The sequence below is a fragment of the Crocodylus siamensis genome, chromosome 9 (genome assembly GCF_052110815.1).
Source record: "Crocodylus siamensis isolate JL-2025a chromosome 9, ASM5211081v1, whole genome shotgun sequence".
NCBI classification, from domain to species: domain Eukaryota; kingdom Metazoa; phylum Chordata; order Crocodylia; family Crocodylidae; genus Crocodylus; species Crocodylus siamensis.
In genome coordinates, this window is record NC_143403.1 from 29,055,093 (window position 1) to 29,079,160 (window position 24,068).

Sequence of the window (24,068 nt, forward strand, 5' to 3'; positions counted from 1 at the left end):
CAGGAATCCTCAAGGGCTGGGTTTTCTGCAATTGGTGTGACATTACCATGTGTCTCTAATTAGAACCATGGTGGCGTCAGTGTATCTCCTTTCAACAGGCCTCAGGATGATATTTATCAGCAAACCAAAGGTTTGGGCCAAGACAGAAGCTGCTTCTAATTTAAATTTTAAAAATTGTTTTAATGTTTTATGACTCCTAACACATTAATTGCAATTAATTTCAGCTGTTGAAGGAGACAGAAGAGGATGTTACTGAGAATGTCTATTGTTTTGTTGAATCTATACATAAATTTGGTGTGTACTGTATTTGGGACCCAGAGGCAGCCTTTTCTCACTTTTGTTCTGTTTCTACTATGTTTTCCACATTCTACATAAATCAACAGTAGGGGACACTGTTGAGCTGCAGTTTTAATACAAGGGCTGTACAAGACTTGAGAAAATACACAGAAATGTAGCATTAACATCAAGAATTATCCCTGTTGCTTCAAGTTAGCTGTAATCTCTAAGATTCCATAACACAGGAAATCAATTGTGGGTTAACAAATTCAACAGCAATTTAACATAAAAAGTGCAGCGTTTTGATGCATGTTTGGCTTCTGTAGAATAAGTTAAATAAAAAAAAGCATTTATGAAGGTATCTTCTGGCCTGCGTTCAATGTATATTGTCCAAATTAAAATAATTTTAGTTGGATTTATTTAAAAAAAAATTTACTGTGTAACTTAGAAATTGCGTAGCTTGTTGCTATTAATCTTGTGTCAGAAGTTGTTTAGATTCTTTAAAAAGGAAATACTTTTAAGAAGCAGTGTGTTTTCCTTTACTTACCTCTGTACAACCCTTGTCATAAGTTTTACGTGTATGCATGTAAGATTTTACATAAGTAGGTCTCAGGGTCCTTGCTTTTATTTTCCTGTTTAATGGCTTAACTAATATTATAAAAAATCCCCAAACCCCTGTCTGCCCCCTCTCTCCGTAAACTGTTTCTGTTAACTGTAATTGGCCTAGTGCACAGGAAAATATAATACTTCAAAAAGTTTAACCCAATGTCTCCAGACCTCAGGGCTATATTTAATATTTTTATACATTATAGCAAGCGTACAGTTTTATCATGATGCTTATTCCTGGCATTTCTTTCCCCGAGGATAGTTTTACTCAGAGCTCACTCTTGTGATGTAAATGTTAAACCTTTCATTTGAATGACATTCTGATAAAACATCACATTTCCCCATAACATTACCTCATGAATTTATGGACCATTAAATCTGAGGCAGTTTAGCCAACCATCCCTCCCTTCTTTCCCCCTTAAAAATATGAAGGCTATTCAAATGTTTGTATTTTATTTTTAAAAAGTCATCCAAGATTAACACATTATCATGTGCAACATCAGGGTAAATGCTCACAGAATTCAAAGAGAGAGTTACCATTTGAAAGGGACTGTACAAGCTTTGCTTTCTGGGTAAAGAGAAGTCTGAAAAGCTGAAATCTCATGTGATGTGAAGAAGTCTTGCTATAGCTGTTCTGAGATTCAGTGGAGAGACAATTTGTCTCTCAGGGTCTGATATCATGCAAACCTCGCAAACTGACATTTATTTTACCTATAAAAATGTTTAACACCCTGCCAAAGCAGGAAGAATTGTGGAAATCCTATGACTTTTTATTTTTATTCTGTTGTAAATTTGGTGAAACAAAACATAGTGCAATGGAATGTTTTTGCTTTTGAAATGGAAATAAAGAGACTACTTATGATTTTACGTTTGAATGACAAATCTTAAAGGTTTTTTTTTAATGTATCCAGTGTTCCTTTTAAAAATGAAGACACTACTAGTGTTGTATGGTATGAATTGTATTTCCTGCTTTGACAGTCCATTTAGCAACATAGCAATGTATTTATATGGCAGTTGGCCTTAATAACCTTTATTGACTTTAGTGGGTAAGAGCCAAGACTGGGATTATTAAAGTGTATCAGTTTCATTGCAGTATAAAATCACAACATATATAATTATGTTAGGTAGGCTAGGCTCCATTTAATCCCACCCATTTATGTAAGAATTTGGCAAAGGGGAAAAAATCATGGTACTAAAACATACAGAAATATATAAACAACTGCAAGCTCTAGTTAATAACACAACTATCTGCCTGCTATAAAAGATTTCACTTGTAAGAATGAAGCATATAGAAGTAAAATGTAAGTTTTTGGAATATAATTACTAATACTGTAGTTTAAATTCAAGTGATTTTAATAATCTGTTACACTGTTTTCATATCCTAAAATAGCTAATAGTTATTAAGTATAACATATCATTCTTTTATTTTTTAAATGCACTATCAATACAGAAATGTACACATTTTATGTGATTATAATCAGCAAGGTGTCATTCCATTCTATCTGATATCTTTAAGCACAATGGTTTCCTCTTGGGGTTCCTTCTTGTAGCTATGTAGCTAAGTGTGATGCTTGTTACTACTGTTATCCTCAATAGAATCCTTTTTATCAATCTCAAATTGATATAAGAAAGTAAGGCTGTATGCTTGTTAAATTATTTTTTTTTCTTTTTGAGTTCTGTTTCATTATTTTCTACCACTGCTGCATATGAACATAAGAAAGTTTCTCTTATGAGCCACTGTTCACAGAGACTTAAAGTTTGGTGGTAACACTTCAGTCTAAGCTGAAACTTAACATACATTACCTCAGCCTAATGCAATAATATATTTTTGCATTCTTTCTTAATAAAAAAAAAAGCTGTAAATGTCCAGCTATATCACCAAGTATAACAGTGCAAAAATAATCATAATGATCTATAAGGCAAAGAATGAATATTTTAAAAATAAATCCTCCTGTTTTTCAGAAACTGACATTTTTAAACAGCTAACATATTTAAGAAATTTGTTAAAAAAAAAGACTGGTGAATATTTGTTCGTAGCTTGGAGAAATACGCAGGACTATTGAAATTATAAGATTCTGGCTGTTAACTGTAAAAATTCAGTTATTTCTGAGCTGAGATTTAAATTTCATCCTTAACTTTCCCATTGTCCATAGATATCACAGTTTTCATGGTCCTTTATTGGACGGCTGGGTGATCATATTTGCCTAATGAGCTGTGAAATATAGGTACAACATGGGCACTCAAAGGACCAAATTTCAGCCATATCTTCTGAATTTCTGGACTATTCTTATCTGTTTATGCCAGACTCTTTAAAAAAAGATTTTTATACGGTTTTTTTTATGTGGACCAAGAGCAAAACATTCTTAGAAAAATATCTTTAATTTCAAAACCACCAGCCCTTAAAGATTCTCTTTCCTTTTGTCTCCCACAAATTTATTTGACCCCAATATTTTCACCCTTCAGAAAAGAAGGTTCTGTATTGTTTACTGTAGAATCACTAGCAAACATTTAAAAAATTGTTGTGTACTACATCTTCCTGAAAATATATTTACAATTCTGAGAGAATTCAGACTTAAGCCTCCAAAACAAAATGTGTGCTGAAAGCACAAAGGACTGTTTATGATTCTCTTTGAAGTGTTTTTGCAACAGGATAAGGAAAATTTTAGAAACTGTCTGATAGTGTTCAGGGTAAATACTTAAACCCCTTTAGAGAATTTCACACACAGATACTGTGCAGCAGAAAAAAGGATACTTATGTTTCCTAAAGCTGCTACAGCCTACAGCTTTGTACTTAAAGACAGAGGTGTTGAATAGAATTCTACTGAGGATACATCCAGTGACAATATCTACAGGAACATCAGAGCAAACCAGTGAATAGCACTTTCTGTTTTTAACCCTTACATGAGCTAGTTGAGATCTGAGCTGTGTTTGAATGAAGTACTCTTAACATTTCTATTATATAACATTTCTATTATAAACTAGGAATGTTAAACAGAGCTTCCTTGCAACTCATAACATACTGAAAAAACAGCTCTTGAAAACATTAAGGTTGTAACAAACTGTCATAACCCAATAAGCTCAAAGTTACAATATACTATCCCAGCTCAGGGGAAATAAGATTTGCTTTTACAAATGTGTAGGAAAAGTATGTGTGGAGGTTCCCCTTCAACTTTGAATAAATAGACTTTTCTTGGTTTGTGTAATAATCTCAGTGTTGATTTAAATAAAATATTTGTCTTTATCTATATTTTATATACAGTCATGCATGCATTTTATAGAATATATAAAATATATATGTATATAAAGCATGGGGAAAGAGAGATGTGATGTGGGTTAAGTTAATGGTAAGACTGTGGCACAAAGTACAGAAGTCCCCCAGTCTGTCTCACAATTGATTTCATATAGGTTGATCTCTGTTTTTGTATTGTGCACCATAGACTTTTGGGGGTCCTGCTGGCACAGGAATCTGTCCACACAGATCAGTTTGCATATTCTAAGCCATCACGTTTGTGCATATGCCTTGCCTATCCATGCGTGCTTGTATAAATACATATCAATTTATTTTTTAACAAACTGTTTATGAAGTATGCTAGGCTTCAAACTGAAGAGCGTATACAATGATGTAACTAATATATGGTATGTTTTGGTGTTTGATATTACTCTATCAAAGTCATGGGAATCACATCACTGACTTTAATAGGAGCAGAATCAGGCCTTCATTGTAAGATTAATGTGGTTTATTAAGATGTATAACGTTGGAAACTGCAAATATCTTGATCACATATCAAAGTGTAATAAATTATTTACTTTTGATTTAGTTATTTATATATTTACCTACTTGGGCTTAAGATTTCCTTTTTTGTGGTAGTATTGTCACTTTTAATAGTTTGGTTTCTGATTGGAAATTTCATATTATGCTTTAAGAAGGACAACATTATGAATAAATTGCCACCTGCTGGGAATAGTAAAATATTAGCATGTTAAAATATCTTTTAGCTTTTGATGAAAAAGATTAACAAATACATGGTTGACCATTCATAATTAGGCCAGTTATTCGGTTTATTCTCCACAACACTTAAAATATGTGGCTACTAGTTCTGGGTTAGATGGGAACAGGATGAATAAAATATATCACAAAGCTTCTGTTTTATTTTCACTCACTCTTAACATTTAGAAGTATGTCTATGTGTGTGCATATAAAAATACAAATATGCTAAAAGATGAGATACTGGGTTGAAACTTAATATTCCTGGTTTCTTGCAGGAGTAACTTTTATTATGACTAAGTAATAAACTAAGGGATTTCTGGTTTATAAGGGACATGATGTCAAATGGCAGTATGACAAAAGTGTCAACATTTAAGCTGCTGTAATTATTCTACAGTACAACTAATATTTGTAAAGCACAATTCTCCTGTTACTTCATTTTAGTGACTTTATAAGAACTTTGTCATATGTGTTGTCATTCCTGTGCTAGTTGCTAAGGCTAGCTAGAAATTCCTACAGCCTAGGTAGATGTAGAACTACATTTTAGTCTTCCTTTTAAATATGTGTATGTAAGCAAATGAAGTGATGCTTTTTTAGCAGTTACTGATTCTAGCCACTGGGGCATCTGTTATTTTGTTTGGTCACCAATCCTTTCGCTAATTGAAAGATATTAGGTGAAAAAACTTGTTTTGCATCTATCATCATTCATCTCTTATAAAGAAAATCACAAATTTCATTTTACAGACAGGAAGACAGAAGCTCAGACTAATTCAATGCCTTTGCATGCAAGGTACTGTGATTTGATGTGTTAGGTTTGAGAATGGGAGTCAGGATTTCTGGGTTCTTTTAATTCTAGTTTTGTCACTAAATTCTGCCTAACTAGAGCAAATAACTTAAGCTCAGTTTTTCAAAACCATATGCTCCACTCATAACATATGTGCCTAAAATAGAATACCCCATTTAAAAAAATTACTATAACTGAAAAGATGCAAATATCTTGTGTGTGTATGTGTATATATGTGGGGGTGTGTGTGTATACACACACACACAGACACATACCGATACAGAGAAAATCATTCTTAAAGAAATAGCTATTTACATATTAACTTACCAGTGAAAGAAAAGTTGGGGCTTAATGGAGCTTTGTATGGATGCAAGAATTTTCATTGCATGTATCCAGTTGAAAAATCAAGACATAGATAAGTTCTACCTCAAAGGGACAGCGTTCCACCCGTGTGAATCCAATTGCAGGAGCTTAGCCTGTTTAGCACACTCTGATCATCCACCTTATGAAATCCAGGGATCCATTTCAATTTCCAGTCCAGGCTCTTATGAGTTTTTGGGCGAGTCTTTTCATTTCTTTTGCTTAGTGCACACTTCCGTTTAGTAATCCTGAAGCTGTAGTCACAATAAAATGCAGCTTATCTATTTAATGTTTACCATGCTGCAGCAGGAAAATAATTATTGGCTTTTCTCAAATGTCTCTACTTAACATCAGGTTTTGGCAGTCCTCCTTGGACTGCCAGTGAGTCTGAACTCTAAATAATTCTCACAGTAGAAGCTTTTTTATTTAAAGTTTAAGCATAACAAATCTTCTTAATTTGTTTCTATGTAATTATGTGATTGTTTATCACAATTGGACTAAACAGTGTCCCTTTTCTCATAGTACTCAATTTGAATCTTTGTAAAATAATAATAGAGTGAATTAACGAGTAGTCACAATGAACCAAATTCAGACCTGATCAAGAATCATGTCTCTAGAGTTATGCCATTGGATATGACCTAGTGTATAATAGTGTGTGTTGGTATTCAGCAAAATGTGGTTATTGGTTAAAGGGAAATGTGACAGTTTGTGTAACTCAGATGCCTATAATAGGTATTATTATCAATAGCTTACATGACACACATATACATATTTATATTTAATAGCAATACTCAGTGTTGATATTTTTGGTGTTTCACAAATCCCTGTTTGGGAGCTAACAACACGTTACTGCAAAGAGAGGTAGGGGTCTTAAATTTGATAAGTGATTTGCAGTAATCTCACCTAGTAATTCAGTGATGGAATCAAATAGTATTTGTGCATTGCACTGCTCATAGCCATTAAACGTCATTTTCTGTCCAACTTCACATTTGTATTGGTTAAAATAGCAGCTCATAAGCTGCAAGCACTATGGTATCAGGCTATTATAGTTTATACCTGTGCACAAAAGAAAAAGTTTTACAGTGATAGGCAATGTCAGTGGAGAAGGGTTTGCATGGTAATTATTTTCATGTTAGTTGGTGAAAGCAGTGTATGCTGAGGCTTTTTACCCAAAATGCTATCTATACAATGGTCTCGGTTGTGGGTTCTGGAGTTACCAAATGCATCAGTGGCAGAACACCTTCTTGAAAGCCTGTCCCAGGTACAGATTCATACTTTCTGGGTACAGCTATATGTGCACTTTACTGGAGAGTTAGCTAATTAGTTCCACAGTAAAGCTCCACAGTCTACATGTGCAGAGTGTAGCATCACAATCTACATTAGGGTACAATAAGCTAATTAACTCCACTATAAGGTAGTCCTGTTAGGGACAGAATTGTGTTATGGTGGGGTCATTTAGTGCTCTGAAAAACATGTGTGAACACTGGCCGTAAGCTGCACCCAGTCAGCCCACCCAGTTGACGGCTTCCTCTGCCCAAGCTCAAACTGATGTTGTCCCAGGCGCGTGTGTAGACATTGCACCTGGGAGCAGTTCACTCTGGCTTTAACTGCTCCGGAATTTATTGCATTACATTAAGGTCACATGGAGATGTACCCTCTGTGTGCCAGACATCCCTTCATAAGGGGAAGAACCAAAATAATGGCAGCACTTCTCTGCTGTATGTACCCCCTTGGGAACAGTGGACCAAAATACAAAGACTGTAAGTAAGTGTAGAAATTATATGTAACTTCATAGATAGGAGCACAAGGAATGCTGATTCTATCTTAGTCTGAGGCTTTAGCGTTTAAAAACATGCAGTGATGGTGAGGATGATAATATTTTTCACTAGATATAGTCCTTCCCTGTTGACTCTTACACAGTATTTTCATTAGCACAGCAGCACAATAATTGGCTCAGTCTCTCATTGGAATTACAGTAAAGCCAGGCTCCACTCTACTGTAATTTTATTTATTGAAGATATTTAAAAAAAAAAAAAAAAAAGGAAGAAACAACCTAAACCTTGGCCACTGTTTAACTTCAAGTGGTTCATGTATTCATAATATAAAATCTGTGTGTGTCTCTGTGTGTAAATATTTGTCAACACTAGAACTTGTAATTCCTCCAAGGAACTGTCACTCAAAAATCTTATGATAATATCTTGTATGAAGCTTGTTAAAAATGGATGTTGAGAAAGCACATGCTGAAAAGTCATCAGATTTTATTTAAATATTTGTTTAAAAAACTAGGCTAGGGATTTCTCTACTGTTTAAAAAGAATGAAACAGCTGTTTTCTCAATTCTTTTTTTCTTCTGCTTTTCATCTTTTAGATTTTCTTGTTAAATATACAGTACTATAATTGAATCACAGCATTAGATGGCTTTTCCCAACAAAACAGCAGATTTGAATTCTTAGCTGCTAGTTTCAAAAGTAAAATATAGAGAGAGCACAAAGACAAAAATTGAGCACATAGATGTATAATCCCAAAGGAATAAACTGAGTTTTGCTAGACAAGCTGAAAGCTGATTAAAATATTTCTCATCCTTTGGGTATGCAACAGCTTTTGATGATGGAAAGTGTATTAATATTCAGTTTAGTTGCTTGTCGACACTTCAGACAGGTCCCAGGAAAGAATCTGAAATTGACCAGGTTTTCTTGCTGTTCCAGAAATCTTTGAGACTCAGAGCAGCACCCTTCTACCAGCAGAGGCAAAGATAATCATTTTGTTATTTAGCTACTTTTAAAATTTTACAAGAAAAGTACTTTTTGACATTTTGAAGGATTGAAAGATCTAAAGCATTGCTTAGCAATGTTGAACTCATTAGGTGCAGCAAAGGAAAAAGACCGGTCTTAATTAGCAGACAACAATGTTGTTGTTAACTATTTCATTTAAAACTTGTTTGAGCTTTTTACAGAATCCAGCAGTAATACCAGAGGCAGGATTTAAGACCCTAAGTTATACAATAATTGCAATAGGAACACTAAGAAGTGTGGGGTTTCTGGGTACTATTTTCTCAACTGAGGCTCTTCCCTTTTCTTTCTTTCTCACTTTTCTTGAAGGGAATATAAACAGCTGCTTTAGCAGCTAATACTTGTTCTGGTCTTTTGCAGGAAGGTTGTTGTGGGGGTGTTGGCTTCTTTTTCCATCCCCAGTGGTGGGAAATGTACAGTATCTCTATAAAACATGTAATGCGCTGCATGAGGTGCCTTTAGGATGGCTCCAGTGCTAAATATTTCTTGCAGTAGGTGAAAGTGCATGGCTTAATTAGCTTAGTTAACCTAATTAAGTGCTGATTTCTTTTTGTGCAACAGCCTAACGTATAATTCATTTATAAACTATATTTCATAGTTGTGGGCTGAGAAAAGGCTAGGTGAATCTTACAGGTTTTTGTGGTGTGTTTGAAAAAGGTGAAAGTCACCAGTATCATATTGCAAATGGACATACTTTTAAAGGAAGATATCTTCTACCAAGGATGTATTCTGGATTTTAATAGTCATGATCTAAAGCAATTTAAGGCTTCATTTTTTAGGTTCGCCAAACACAGAAGTCCAGTCACCCCTACCTCCAACTTCTGTTTTCTTTGTTTGGAGAGAACTTTCACAGATCTTGCTTTTCCTCTGTGCTGAGAAGGGCCAGCTGATCTGATGGCATTTTCTTCTCTTCCTGTACTTGTTTATGTGAAGAAGGTAGACAGTCGCAACATTGTTATAAGGATTAGGGGTATGTGAAGTGGACCCTATTCGATTTGGATTAGGCCTGAATCTGGGACAGTGATTTGATTCATTGATTCAGATCACTGTCTCTGATTCAATTCGGCCGAATCCAAATCTGAAGATTCAGTACTGATTAGGAGAATCACTGATTCTCCATATACGCAGCTTTAAATGTTTTTTCTACATACCTTGAGGTACCAGCATGGCTTGTGAATGCTGCAATGCTGGGGTGGATGGAGTGTCCCACAGGAGTGCGGGGGGGCTCCACACGTGCTCAGTGGTGAACCCAGAAGTGGACTGGAAGTATTTCTGGTCCACTTCAGGGTCTGGGGAGGATGCTGGGGGACTCTCTCACACCCCCATTCCCGGCTCGGCGATTGGCTGTGGAAAGACCCCAGGTGCCCCTCCCAGACTCAGAAGGCACCAGTCGCCGAGCCGGAAGGGCATGGGGGAGCCACCTGCATGCTCCCCGGCGTACCTGAAAGTGGACCAGAAGGGCTTTTGGTCCACTTCTGGGTCTGCTGCTGAGCTCACTGGGGACCCCACTGCGCTCCTGTGGGACACTTCATCCACCCCAGCATTGCAACATTCATGAGCCACCTGGTACCTAGAGGTGTGTAGAAAAAAACATTTAAAGCTGTGTCTATGTCTGAATCGCCGAATCTTTCTAATCAGTTTGGAGGGTTGTAGTTCGATTCAGAGAGATTAAAGGGCTCACTGATTCGTTTCAGATTCAGAGATTCAGCGATTCAGCCACCAAGTCAGGTAGAATCTCCACCAAATCAAATCCAGGACAGAAGCTTTTGTACATCCCTAATAAGGAAGTGCATTTCCTCCCCCTACAATTACTTTTGGAGGGACTGGATGTAATTACATTCGCTGGTCTGGATGATCTCCACCCCAGAGTGCTGAGGGAAGTAGCTGAGATCATTGCGGGACCCCTGGCACGGCTTTATGAGCACTCATGGTGCTCTGGTGTGGTGCCAGAGGACTGGACGGGGGCCAACGTGGTTCCCATCTTCAAAAAGGGGAGGAAGGAGGACACAGGAAACTATAAGCCAGTTAGTCTTACCTCAATCCTAAGTAAGCTTTTTGAGATAATTATTCTGGCACATGTCCACAAGGGGCCAGCAGGGGAGATTATGCTTAGGGGCAACCAACATGGGTTCATTAGAGGCAGGTCCTGTCAGACCAACCTGGTGGCCTTCAACGACCAGGTCACCAAATCCTTAGATGCAGGGGTAGCAGTGGACGTAGTCTTTCTGGACTTTCGGAAGGCCTTCGACACTGTGTCTCATCCCATTCTCTTTAAAAAACTGGGGGACTGTGGTGTCAACACCTACACCGTCAAATGGGTCGCCAGCTGGCTGGAGGGCCGCACCCAGAGAGTGGTGGTGGATAGTTCATTTTCAGCCTGGAGGGATGTGGACAGTGGGGTTCCGCAGGGCTCGGTCCTCGGGCCCGCACTGTTCAACATCTTCATCAGCAACTTGGACAAGGGGGTAAAAAGCACCCTGTTCAAATTTGCTGATGACACTAAGCTGCGGGGGGATGTGGGCACATTAGAAGGGAGGAATAGGCTACAATTGGACCTAGAGAGGTTACAGGGGTGGGCAGATGAGAATAGGATGGGATTCAACACTGACAAGTGCAAGATGATGCACCTAGGGAGGAAGAACCAGCACCATACCTATAGGTTGGGGAACTCCCTTCTCGTTAGTGCAGAGGCAGAAAAGGATCTTGGAGTCATCACTGATGCCAAGATGAACATGGGCCGGCAGTGTGGGGATGCAGTCAGGAAGGCCAACTGCACCTTGTCATGCATCCACTGATGCATCTTGAGCAGGTCCAAGGAGGTGATCCTCCCCCTCTATGCAGCACTGGTCAGGCCTCAGTTGGAGTACTGCATCCAGTTCTGGACGCTGCACTTCAAGAGGGATGTGGACAACATGGATGGGGTCCAGAGGAGGGCCACTCGCATGATCAGGAGGCAGCAGGGCAGGCCCTATGAGGAGAGGCTACGGGACCTGAACCTGTTCAGCCTCCACAAGAGAAGGCTGAGGGGGGATCTAGTGGCCTGTTATAAACTAGTCAGAGGGGACCAGCAGGCATTGGGGGAGTCCCTGTTCCCCCAAGCACTACCAGGAGTGACTAGAAATAATGGTCACAAGCTGGCAGAGGGTAGATTCAGGCTAGATATCAGGAGGCGCTACTTCACTGTCAGGGCGGCTAGGATCTGGAACCAACTTCCAAGAGAAGTGGTGCTGGCTAGACAGTCAGCTTGCTAGGGTCGTTTGACCCCAGTACTCTTTCCTGCCATGGCAGGGGGTCGGACTTGATGATCTGCTCAGGTCCCTTCCAACTCGACTAACTATGAAACTATGAAAATAGTTATTTTTAAAGTAGCGTGGTCATATTAGCATCCAACCAGCAGAGGGAACTAAGCTGCAAATAACTAGATAGAGGAATTTTGTTATGTGGTTAGTTGGTGTATTTAATGCTACAAAGATTAATTTTCTATTGTGATTTCTTGTTTAACCTGTGTAAACTTCTGCAACCCGAAAGAAGTATTAGATATTTAAATCTCTTTATCATATGAAATTCTTAGGACAATATCTAATATTCTACTGGGCTTTTACCTATGTACAAGGTATAGAACAGGGTTTATAGTTAGAATTATTGCAGTTAATGGCAGGTGTTGAGTAGGTACTGAGGATTTTTTTCAAGTTGTTGTAGATATTTGTGCTTAAATAAAAGTACATCCTTGATACTTTTGTGAAACCATTATTCTATACTAAAAGTGCTATACTCTTTTGCTGTGGATAAGACCATGATGTCACAAATTAATTTCAGAGCCAAATGAGAATTATAAGGTAGTTGGGTGGGGAAATCGCAACAGACAATGAAAATGCTAGGGGATTTTAAAGGGTGTACTTGATAGCTGTGTTGGTCTGAGACGAGAAGAAATACAAAAAATTAGAACTCTTGGTTCCAAAATGATATCTTTTTTTAGACCAAGTGGGAAATCACAAGGGAACTTAAAGTATGTTGAAAGGTAATAGAGTTTAATACAATAAAGGTATGACTGAATATTTTCCACAGTGCAGAAGTCTTTCATTAGTGTTATGTAAACATAACATTTAATGTTTTGATATTATTATGTGCATACTTTTAAAAATGTTAGAGAGAAAATGAATGTTAATACTTTAAAGTATTAATCTGTTCTCCAAAATGCTTTGAGTTATTGTACAAATTCAGAAAGATTCAATAAGCTAGTTTCTCAACTTAGTACCTTCCACTGCTTCTGCATAAGTCTATGGTAGACTGTAGTGTTTCTTGATTTATATGAGGTGTTATAATTTCCTGATGACTTGTTATATTATTTATAATGCAGAGGGTGTTAATCCTTTGGTGATTAACACCTTATTTAAGTTGGAAGAGGTCAAAGGTGTATTCTTTTATTTGGGTATTTGATGGGTTTTTTTCCTTTGATATATTTTTTTCACTGAAATTTTTGTTTTCTGTTTTATTCGAAAACTTCTCTATTTATTATTTGTAGTGTGTTTCCTAAAGGACCTAATTCTGTTTGTGCTGGAGGCATAGGAGCATGATAGCATCCTCAGTTCTGTATGCTGGGAGTAGCCCCTACAGAAATTATTCTTAAATTATTTGGATGCAGTACAAATCTCCCAAAGGGATTGCTGCCAGGACATGCATGAACCACCTACTGCTCTTCCTCAGTAGGAATAGAGGTATGTATACCTCCCTCCTGAGAAGCCATTTTTAAAGCCTGGGCAATAGCAATAAATTGGCTTTACCAGTTGGTCCAGCTGCAGGAGCTCATTTTTATCTAGTGACTGATGCCTTCTGACACAACAGTTTTAGAAGTGTCAAACCTCCAGAGCAAGATCCATCCTGCTGCAGAGCTTAGTAATGTGGATACCTTCGCTTTTTCTCAAAATGTGTGTATTACCTTCTGTCTTCTGACAGGGCATATAGGGGAAAGACATAACCCTATGCTGTGATGTCATTATATATGCCTCATAGTTGATGTCAGAGGTACCTGCCCCTAGAGTCTCTCAGGGGCCTGACAGTGCCTGTCTTTCCCCTTTGCTTTTGTGCATCTGGATCTGATGAATGATCTCAGCAAGCCTTCCACTGGTGTAGTTACTACTGCCTGGTCCACTCTGCACATCTAGCTTTGCAGGTTAGCTTCTCTCTAAACAGGATGGCCTTGATTCTTAGGTTTGGCTAAGCTGTGCTCCTTGCCCAATGTGCCAAGGGGACAAAGCGCTATGCCCAGCTCCACTGTGCCTCAGTTTCTCTGCTTGCCCTGAGTCAGGAGGGGCCACTGCGTTCTGGGACACTGGAGGACTTCTTCTTTGGTGGAATAGTTGTGAGAAGTAGCCACACATTAATGGAACAGAAACAAAATTAGGTGAATTAGACATAATCCTCCCCTTGAGTTGTGTAGCTTTAAGCCTAATAATGAATGCTTTAAGATGCTTAAAAGGTGTTAACATGTAGCCAGTCCAGGGATTGAGAGCTCCAGAAGCTGTCTAAACTTACTGTGTAATAAGGCCTTTAGTGTGCAACCCCTCTGTCCCTTCCCCACCAAGTTTCCACTAGAACAGACAAGAGCACCAGATTATGCTCACATTAGCCCTGCCAAATCCCTTTGTGCAATTATGACATATATACACCCTGTGCCAAAGGCAGCAGTAGTAGAGCCATGATGCAGATGATTTTACCCCATCTGGGGATTCCCTCATGCTGGGGGAATCCTTCCTAGTCCAGTTTCATTGGATGTCCCAGAAGGTCTCCTTGCTTGTCTTCCCTTCTTCTCACTCTAAACACTTTCTTTAGGTAACAACTTACCAGTTCATGAAGCTTCCAGTTTCAGATCATAGCTGAACTGCTGTAATGACGTTCTTAACTGGTTGTGCCACATAAGCTGCATTTCTGCACACAGCAGGTGGTCAAAAAACAAGAAAAACCTTCATGTTGATGGGCTGAAAATGAAATGAGAGCAGCTTGCTTGGCAGTTCTGTGGTTCAAATTCTAGGTTTGTAACAAGTCCACCCTATTCAGTCTAGACAATGCTGAGATGGTGCCTTAACTCAGCAAACTAGGAAAGACTAAGAGCCTACCCTTCCCCATTTCACAACAATGTAATCTATCCTAGGCTGAAATGGGGAGAAATGGGTTCTCCTCTCAGAGCTATACAAACAACAACAAAAACAGGAAACTGCATCAGAACAGATTGGTTTTGTTATTTACAATATAAGTTGTGGGGAATTGGAATTTCAGTCTACAAATATTTCACTGAACTTTCAGGATAGAGTATTTCACCAAAATACTCTCATTTGCTACAAGTCACTTCCAAGTTATCCAACAGATTCAGGGATCCATCAAAACACAAGGGATAGACCCATTCTTTATTCCTTACTCTCTCAGCCTTCTCTTTTTTTTGTTCTTTCCCACTCCTCAAGATGAAAAGAACATCTTGAAGTAGAGGAAAAAGTTTTTTAGTGACCAGAGACCAAACCAGAGCAGCCTTTCTCTCACATAAATTACATTTCCCCCTGAAGATAGTGTCAGCAACTCTTCATGACATTCTTTGTCAGTTATTTGTGAGGGAGGAGGTTGGAACCATAATTGTCAAATACAGTCTTATAGCCACTTGTCTACTACTCTGACTTATACCAGTTATGCATAATGAAGAACATTTCCTTTTTGTTACTTTCTATTAGTATATATTTAGTGTGCAATACTCTGCTGCACTCCTGTGGATAAAGGCCCATGTCTTAAGTTAGAGTTTAAAAAAAGAGAGGAAGAAAAAGCTTTTAATACTCCATGTGGGTTGTATCCTTGTAATTGTATATTTATTTCATCTCTCCCCCCCCCCCTTAAACCCAGAGTTGGCAGATTTTGGTGCTCCTTATATTGAAGGATGTCTTTATAGTGGAAGGACAAGTAACATTCCAGATATTGTACTTCTGTCTCCTTTATAGTGAAAGATATTCAGTAAACACGAGTGTGCAGGAAGTCTAAACAGCAGGCCTATGTGAGTAGAGAAGTATTTGAATTCAGCCAAATCAATTCAGCCGAATCAGCTTCAGCAGCTTCAGCACTGATTCAGAGAGATTTGGTGATTCGGCCATAGACTATAATGGGGAATCACTGAAATACCTATAACTCTGTCATTTTTTGGTAGATTTGGATGAAAACAGCAGGGAATATAACCCCTTCAGAGGGCATGAAGCCTGCCAAATTTCAAGGAGGTAGGTGCAGGGGTTTCTGGGAAACTGCACCTCAAATTCTTCAAAGCAAAACTTGTGATGTGTATGACACTCTGTGTGTAAGGCAGAGTGGGATGAAAACAGCAGGGATGGTAGCCTGTAACGGGAGCTTCCCGGTGCCAGTTAGGTCTCTGCCTGCCCCTCTTTTTCCTGCCACACCTTGATGGAAAACTGATTCAGATGTTTCCCAGGTGGGAGGCTGCCCGTTTAGATGTCTTGCTGTGACATCCATTCCGCAGCTCTGTACCACCCCTTACACTGCAGCCCATACCTCACAGATTGCATCCTTGACCAGCTATGGTGCCTCCTCTGGGTCTTTTGTCTCCCCTCTTAGGCCCTGGACCTGCCTTCAGGCCAATCAGAATGCACTGAATGAGTACAGACCAGAGGTGGGCAACTATTTTGGGTGAAGGGCCTCTTAATGAGTTTTGGCAAGCCATCAAGGGCTGCATGACAGGCAGCAGAGGCAGATAAATATTAAATTTCTAAATTTTTTAGGGGCCCCATGGGCCTGATAGAATGGCCTGGTGGGCCGCATTTTGCCCACCCCTGGTCCAGACCATGCCTTGACAAGAAATACAAAACCTGCCAACATATCTCCAGTACCCCCACAGTTACTACATCCCACAACAAAACCATCACCATTCTTGGATCTTATACCTGCACCTTCAGAAACATTATATATATCATCCAGTGCATCAGATGCCCTCATGGAAAATACATAGGAGATGTCAAGCAACAACTATGCACCACAATGAATGCACATGGAAATCTATTGCAGACAAGAATACCCAGATACCTGTGGGGACACATTTCTCACAAGAAAACCATTCTAACTCCAGTTTCTCAGGCCTGATCCTCAAAGGAAATTTACAAACCACTTTTCACAGATGAGCCTATGAACTTCAACCTCCAAAATACAGAAATTCATGGACTCAATACAGACATTGGATTTATGACACACTACAATCTGCCTGACATCTGGTTCCTCAGGTAGCAGGTACGTCTCCACTTTTTACCTGCTACATTCCCCCTTTCTGTCCCCCCGCCCCCTCCAGGCTGTTTATCACCCCCTGCTGCCTCAATTTACATTTTCACTGACTGGTTTCTTCCCTGCATTGTATGCCAGCCATTGGCTTCATTGCTATTCCTTCCATCCAAGAAGAGCACATGCACCAACTGCAGATGATTACTCATCCTGAAAGAGGGTTTTAAACCCAAAAAGCTTGCTAACATATATTTCTCCAACTATTCTGTTGGTCTAATACAAGATATCAGATTGACCCAAAGACCCTTGTCTGCCTTGTGTGTGTTAATGCAGAGCGGGATGAAACCAGCAGGGATGGTAGCCTGTAATGGGGACTTCCCAGTACGGTGAGATCTCGGCCCTCCCCACCTGTTTCTCAGCCAATTGCCTGCCACTCCTTGATGGAAGACCGACTCAGATGTTACCCAGTAGGGCTGTGTGAAATTTTGCCGTGTGTTTAGTTTCAAAGCTGTTTTGATGCGTTTTGAGCTTGAAACAGCAAAATTGAAATGAAACAAAAGGCTTCAAAACAGCTTTGAAACTAAACAAGAGCACTTGAAAAGTTTTGAGTTTCAAGCTGGGCTTATTTGGCTTCAGCACCAGTCCCAGGCGGCAGCCTGAGCCTCCTCTTACCCGGCATGCAGATCTGAGGGTGAGTCTGGCACAGCCTGACAGCCCTCCTGGGGCTACGAGCCCCTGGATCTGCACCCCAGATGTGAGGAAGCCCAGGCTACCTCTCACACCAGGATGGCCAGCCCTGCTTGGTGTGGGCTGCAGCCAGCACTGGACAAGATTGCTGCTGCCGCAGGCTGACCCTCCTCACATCCAGTGCAGATCTGAGGGCTCGCACCCCCAGGAGGAGTCCAGCACAGCCCGGCAGCCCTCTGGCGGCTGTGAGCCCCTGGATATGCGCCCCAGATGAGAGGAGGCTCAGGCTGCCTCTCCCACCAGGAAGTGGCACTCCCCACTCCCCTCCCTGCTTGGCTTACACCTGGCTCCAGCCCCCCTGCTTGGCCCACAGCTGGTGTGCAGCAGCTGGCTACACCCCCCCATGTGCCCCCTGCCTGGCTGCAGCCCCACTGCATGCCCCCGCCTAGCTGCAGCATCCTCGCTCTCCCCCTACCCAGTTCCACCCACCTTCTGCGTGCCCCCACCTGGCTCCAGCCCCTCATGTGACCCTGCCCGGCTCCAACTCCCATGAACCCCCCACCCTGTTGCAGCTCCCCTGCAGCTTACCAGCAACAGCAACCATGCTTTAGGCACAGCAGGGGAGTAATTCAGGCCCTGCAGATACCTGGCAGCTGGGGCCAAGCCATGCTGCCCCCCGCTGTGCAAGGGGGCTGTGCCACAAGTCCAAAAGTGCAGCTGCTGTTGCTGGTATGCTACAGGGGGCTGGAGCCTCAGGAGGCACATGGGGGGGGCTGCAGCTGGGCAGAGGTCACGTGGGGGAGCCACAGCCTGCTAGGGAGTGCACGGGGGACTGCAGCTGGCTGCTGTGCTAGTGAGCAGGCTCAGCCAGCCACAGAACAAGCTTGGGTCTGAAACTAGGTGCAGGCCGAGTGGGGGGGGGGGGCTGTAGCTGAGCGGGGAGGTTGGGGGGGCACTGGTCCCTGGTGGGAGAGGCAGCCTGAGCCTCCTCCCATCCAGGGCACAGATCTGGGGCTCACACAGTGGGGAGGGCTGCTGGGCTGTTCCGGACTCCTCCCGGTAGTGCAAACCTCCAGATCTGCACTGGATGAGAGGGGGTTCAGGCTGCAGTAGCAGCAATTTTTTTCTGGTGCTTGACAGAAAGCAAATAGGTGTGGATGGAATGAGGAGGGTGGCACTCCATCTGCATGTGGATCTTGGGGAACCCCAGCAGTGGCAGGTTCACCTTCAGGAACACTAGCTGCTCCACCAAAACTGTATTCATGGAGGTGCAGTGGAGTATCACAACACCCCCAGCAGTGCTGAACACCCTCTCACTTGGAACACTGGTTAGTGGACAGGACAGGTGTTCCTGGGCAACTGTGGCCAGATCCTACCACATCTGGCTGCAGGTTGCCAGTAGGCCAAGGGGTCCCAGTCCAGTGGCTCCACATCCTCCGAAAGATAGCCACTGAGGCCTCTGGTGCCTGCACCTCTCGTGAAAGCAGCTTGCCCCAGCCAGGAACATCCACACCTGAGGACAGGAGGGTGATCCAGGTGGATCTGGACAGACTCATGAAATGGGTAGATGAGAACCTGGTAGTGTTTGTCCCTGGGAGAATACAAGAGATGGACCCCAAAGGGTCAAGGAGGACTCCTGGGAGCCGGCACTCCCCAGGGGAGACGCAAGAAAGGGAAAAACAAACAAAAACTCCTTACCTGCAGCAGGAACCGCGGCGGTGGGACCCGTGTGGCTTGTTAGCCACGTGTTTTTAAAAGTGCGGCCAGCTGGAGAGGAGGGAGGAGAGCCGGCACGGGGAAATAAAAAGGGTTGCAAGTGAGGCAGAAGGGGAGAGGAGGCTGAGAAGGAGCCCAGGGGAAGCATCCCCAGGACCCTTCTTGGAGGAGGGAGCAGGCAAGAACACCTCCCACAGGGTAGGAGGTTGCCCCAGAGATCCTCGAGAGAGACGCCATTGCCAGATCAAGGGAAAAGGTGGTGGCCAGGCTGCATGTCAAAATAGGACCCCAGGAAGCGGCCCCAGAGAGCAGCCAGGCAAGTAAGGTACTCTGGTGAGGAGAACTCTGGAGAAAAGAGAGATCCAAGGGATGCAAGGCACCAGGTCAAGTGGGATCCTCACAGGCATAGCCTGGCCCCTGGGATCTTCCCAAGTGGGAGCCGAATGGCCATGGCAACAGCTGAGGCTGCTTAGAATAGAATTGAAGACCCAAGATAGCCCTTCAGAGGAAAATCAATAGTCCGTGCTGGGAGGGACGTCAAGGGTCTGTTTAATGTATTTTACACTAGGAGAGAAGAAAAAGGGAAAGAAAGTGGCACCGAGGGAATAGCTTGTGCTGGGACCGCACAATTTAGGGCATGCTATTACTAAGCTGCCTAATGGTAGTAATTAGAGGATCACGGGAGTTGTAGATAGCTTTTGTTGTTAGTTTCCTTTTTTTTTTCTGTTGCTGTTTCCGCTTTTGGGAAGAGCAGGACATAGGACAACAGAAAGCCAAGGGCTTTCCCGGCAATAAGGAAGTTTCTGTTAGAGGACCTAGACGGGCATGTAGGCCCATAACGGGTAGCTTAGGATTTGAGCGAGACCTGGGATATTGTAAAGGGAGGGTAGGCCACAAAAGAATATCGGCGCTCCATCATGGCTGGGTTCAGGGCGAGGTACAGGGGAGGTTGGAGCCTCGCGGAAGACCACCGCCCTCAGACCTTGGATAGACGAACCCCGGTGGCTGGACCCCTCTACTGAAAGAGTCATCAAAGTCGTGGCAGGTGGGATTGGGGGTAAGGCTGCCTGGGGGGAGACATCAACACCCTGAGACCGTAGGGGTGGAGCGAAGAATCGCCCTACGTATCCAGAGCTGAGCAGCGCGTGATGGAATGATCGAGACCCGACGGGTGCAGTGTTCAACATTGAAAAATGCAAGGTTCTCCACCTTGGGAGGAAAAACCTGCACCATGCTTATAGGCTCGGTAGTGCTATGCTGGTTAGCACTACAGATGAAAGGGACTTCATCTGTTGAGACCGAATCTCAACTTTTAGCATGATTTTATGCTGTGTGACGCTCAGTTCTGCCTGTTTGTCCTGCAGCATCTTGCTCCCCTTGATGTTGCAGTGGAAGTAGCTCACCACCTTCCTACATTTTGAAATCAGCTCGGTGGTAGTGATGGTGCGATGACCAGCACCCCTGTCCCCGTCCAAGGCATTCTTGACTATGACGTGGAACTTATGTGCCACACAGTCGATGCCAGCAAAGTTGACATCATGGAGAGCTTTGACCATATTGGCCCTGTTGTCGGTGACCATGAGCTTACCCTGCCCAACAAGCCACCATGTGGTACGTGGCCACCATGATCTCCTTTGCCATGTGGGACTCATCCGTCACCTCCGCTTGAAGGAGAACCTACCAACGGCCTGACTGATTGCACCAGTGCTCTGTAAGGGAGAGTTAGGCATGATCTCCACCCTGGCTGCTCCAGATGTCCAAGGTGAAGTGCAGAGCTACCTGCAGACCTGTCTTGTACAGCTCCTCCCTCAAGTACTCCCTGCATGTCTCATACAAGGAGGGCACCACTGTCCTGCTGAAGGTGGTGCATGCGGTATGATGGGGCCAACAGTGCCATGAGCTGCCTGAACCCTGGCCACTCAACTAAGAAGGGCTGGCCATCCAACACAAGCATCTCCCCAATGCTCTGAGTGACCTTGCTCACCCTTGCAATGTGCCTTCCTTTGCAGCTTTCCCCAACAGCCCCAAGGTGGCCTGCCTCTGCTTCTTGGGGATGGGGGCTTTGGACTGAGAGAGCACACTCCTTTTTGGGCACACTCCCACTGGTTCCAGGCTGAAGAAGAACAAGGGCAGGGGGTTGCTGCCTCCTGAGAAGCAGCAGCATCACCATGATGGGTGACACATTTCACTTCCTTGCACTGGCTGATCTGTCTTCAGGAGTGCTGACAGATTGCATACTTGGGGATCATCTGCCACCTCAAAATGATCCCACACTATACTACCCCCACCCCCTATTTCTGGGTTGAGGGTGGGGATCCTGCCTTATCTGCCTCTTCAGCAGCAGAGGCACAACAAAAGGGGAAGCTGAGCCACCTGCCCCCACAACCTTCTCTGAGGTGTCTTTTGGAGGAGACCTGGCTTTAGAAGAACTTTGAGGGGTGTGGAGCACAAACTCAGATTCCCCCTCATTCCCCAGAATCTCTTTTGCTAGGGTGCTCAAGTCCTCACCTTCCAGATCCAGCTCCTGCTTTGGCACTGGCAGGCTCCCAATGGGAGATGTAATTGGGGTCGTGGAGACTCTCATGCTGGTGCTCATGGCTGTTTCTGGTGTTGGAGGAGGTGGTGCAGGTGCAGAAACAGGTACTACCTCCACCTTTTTGCTCTTGCTGGCAGCAGATGACTCATCACTGCCAGGAAAAAGGATGCGTCTATGTTTGGGCAGAGGGAGGGGAACTTGCAGCTCTCCCCCTAGCCCTTCTACCCTTCTCTCTCCCTTGCTAGAAGACCTGGCACCTGCCTTTCCAGCACTCTTCATAATGTTTGCTGTGCTGGAAAATGTGTGTGTGTGTAACTGTAATATCTCCTCTTCTCCCTGTTTACTAGATGTGTGTGTAACTAATATCTCTTCTTCTTTGTTTACTGTATGTGTATGACTAGTATCTCTTCCCTCTGTTTACAATATGTGTGTGAGTGTGTGTAATGTGTATACTTTCCTGCACAGTGATGGATCACACGCTGTCAGGCAGGCAAAACACAGCTTTCTTTTTAAAAAGTGTGGAGGGAAAAATAACAAGAACAAATAAGAGGTTTTGAGGGAAGAATAAGTTGAACGAAATGGATTGGATAAGGATAAGTAGAGGGATTCTAGGCCAGGGTAATTAGTAAGCTGTATCCAGTCCTTTCTAAGAAGAGACTAGCAGAAGACTGACTAGGAAGCCAAGCCAGTCCAGTAATACCTTTCAGACACTGTTACTCAGGCAGAAATGGCTCACAAAAGGGACAGAAAGGCTGCAGACACAGTCCCTTCCCCAGAGTACTGTGATGAGAAGGGGACTCTGGGAAAGATCACAGTCACTGGCCAGCTAGAGATGTCAGTCTTTCCCCCCCTGCTCCCCCTCCCTCTTCTCAATTTCTGTTTCTCTGCAAGACTGCCTTCAAATTGCCGAATTTCTGAAACTTTTCTGGAACAATTCAGAGACTCTAAATTGATTCAGAGGGGTTTTTTGCCTCCTGATTCGATTTGATTCGTATGCAGTGGTTTGGCCTCTGAATCGGGCTAAATCCTCTCCAAATTGAATTGTCGACTGAAGCTTCACACATCGCTGCTAAACAGATATTCAAACTCCTGGTTGGTGGCATTTTTCATGTATTAAGATATAATACACTTAACGGGGGGACCAGGAAAAAGGAGGACACCCATCATCCCTCCAGTTTTCTACTGTGTACTGTGCCCCAGTTAAGAGCATGAGCACCATACCAGTGTGATTGACTCTTAACTGAATGAAACAATGAGACTCATAACAGGTATTTGCAGGTCCACTTCTGGTCCTTGGTTGTCTGTTTTATCTCTTCTCTCATCTCTTCATCTTCAATGTAAACAAGCTACTTTAAGAGTCTACAAAAACGGCATACAGTCAGTTTGCTACCAATTTTTGACAAACTTCATGACTCCCTTAGGCCAAGGCTCAAGTTTAGAAGTCCATTTTGGAGTGTGGGAAGAGAGCTGAATAACAAAAATGTTGCCATCAAGGAAAAATAGATCCAGCATTGGAACACAATTGACATCATTAATACATTTCTTATCACAGACTCCACATCTAAACCTCCTGGCATTGCTTTATCATAGTGGAGCTGGACAACATTGAACAGGATTCATACTGGTCAAGGTAGATGTAACTACCTACTATATAAATGGAATTTTATTAAAGAACCCAAGTGTGAGTGTGGTGAAATCCAAACTATAGCACACAATATAGAGGAATGTCCTATTTATCATTTTAATCTTTGCACTGAAGACCTTCACCCAGGCTACTGATGATGCCCTGTAATAGATAGCAAATCTAAAACTATCACTCTCATCTTATCTCTTAGTGCCATAGGGGATTGTTTGTAGGTTATTTATAGCTTGTTCTGTCATTTGGTCGCTGTTTTCCATATGAATAAATAAAGACATTGAAAAATATTGCTGGGCTCAGTAAGATGTTGGAAGTAGGTATGTGAGCTGTGCCTCAGTGCTTGGAGAAGATTCATCTTTCAAAGATCTATGTACCGGGTCAGTTGGAAGTTATGGCTTAACAGAAATAGCTGGGTAAACTTTTACGGCCTTCATGTAA

At 42.4% G+C, this 24,068-nt stretch overlaps 1 protein-coding gene across 8 annotated transcripts in view; it reads left to right on the top strand.

Annotated features, from left to right (window-relative positions):
* The window catches only part of FTO (FTO alpha-ketoglutarate dependent dioxygenase), a 437,735-nt gene that overhangs the window by 149,316 nt on the left and 264,351 nt on the right, over window positions 1-24,068 (top strand). The window contains exon 8 of one of the 8 annotated variants that reach the window (XM_090063581.1): window positions 225-1,749. The exons of the other annotated variants lie outside the window; for them this stretch is intronic. Coding sequence (XP_089919707.1) covers window positions 225-386 — 162 coding nt within the window. The 3' untranslated portion in view covers window positions 387-1,749. Of the gene's footprint in view, window positions 1-224; window positions 1,750-24,068 lie in introns of those variants that run through there. 8 annotated transcript variants of the gene reach the window in all.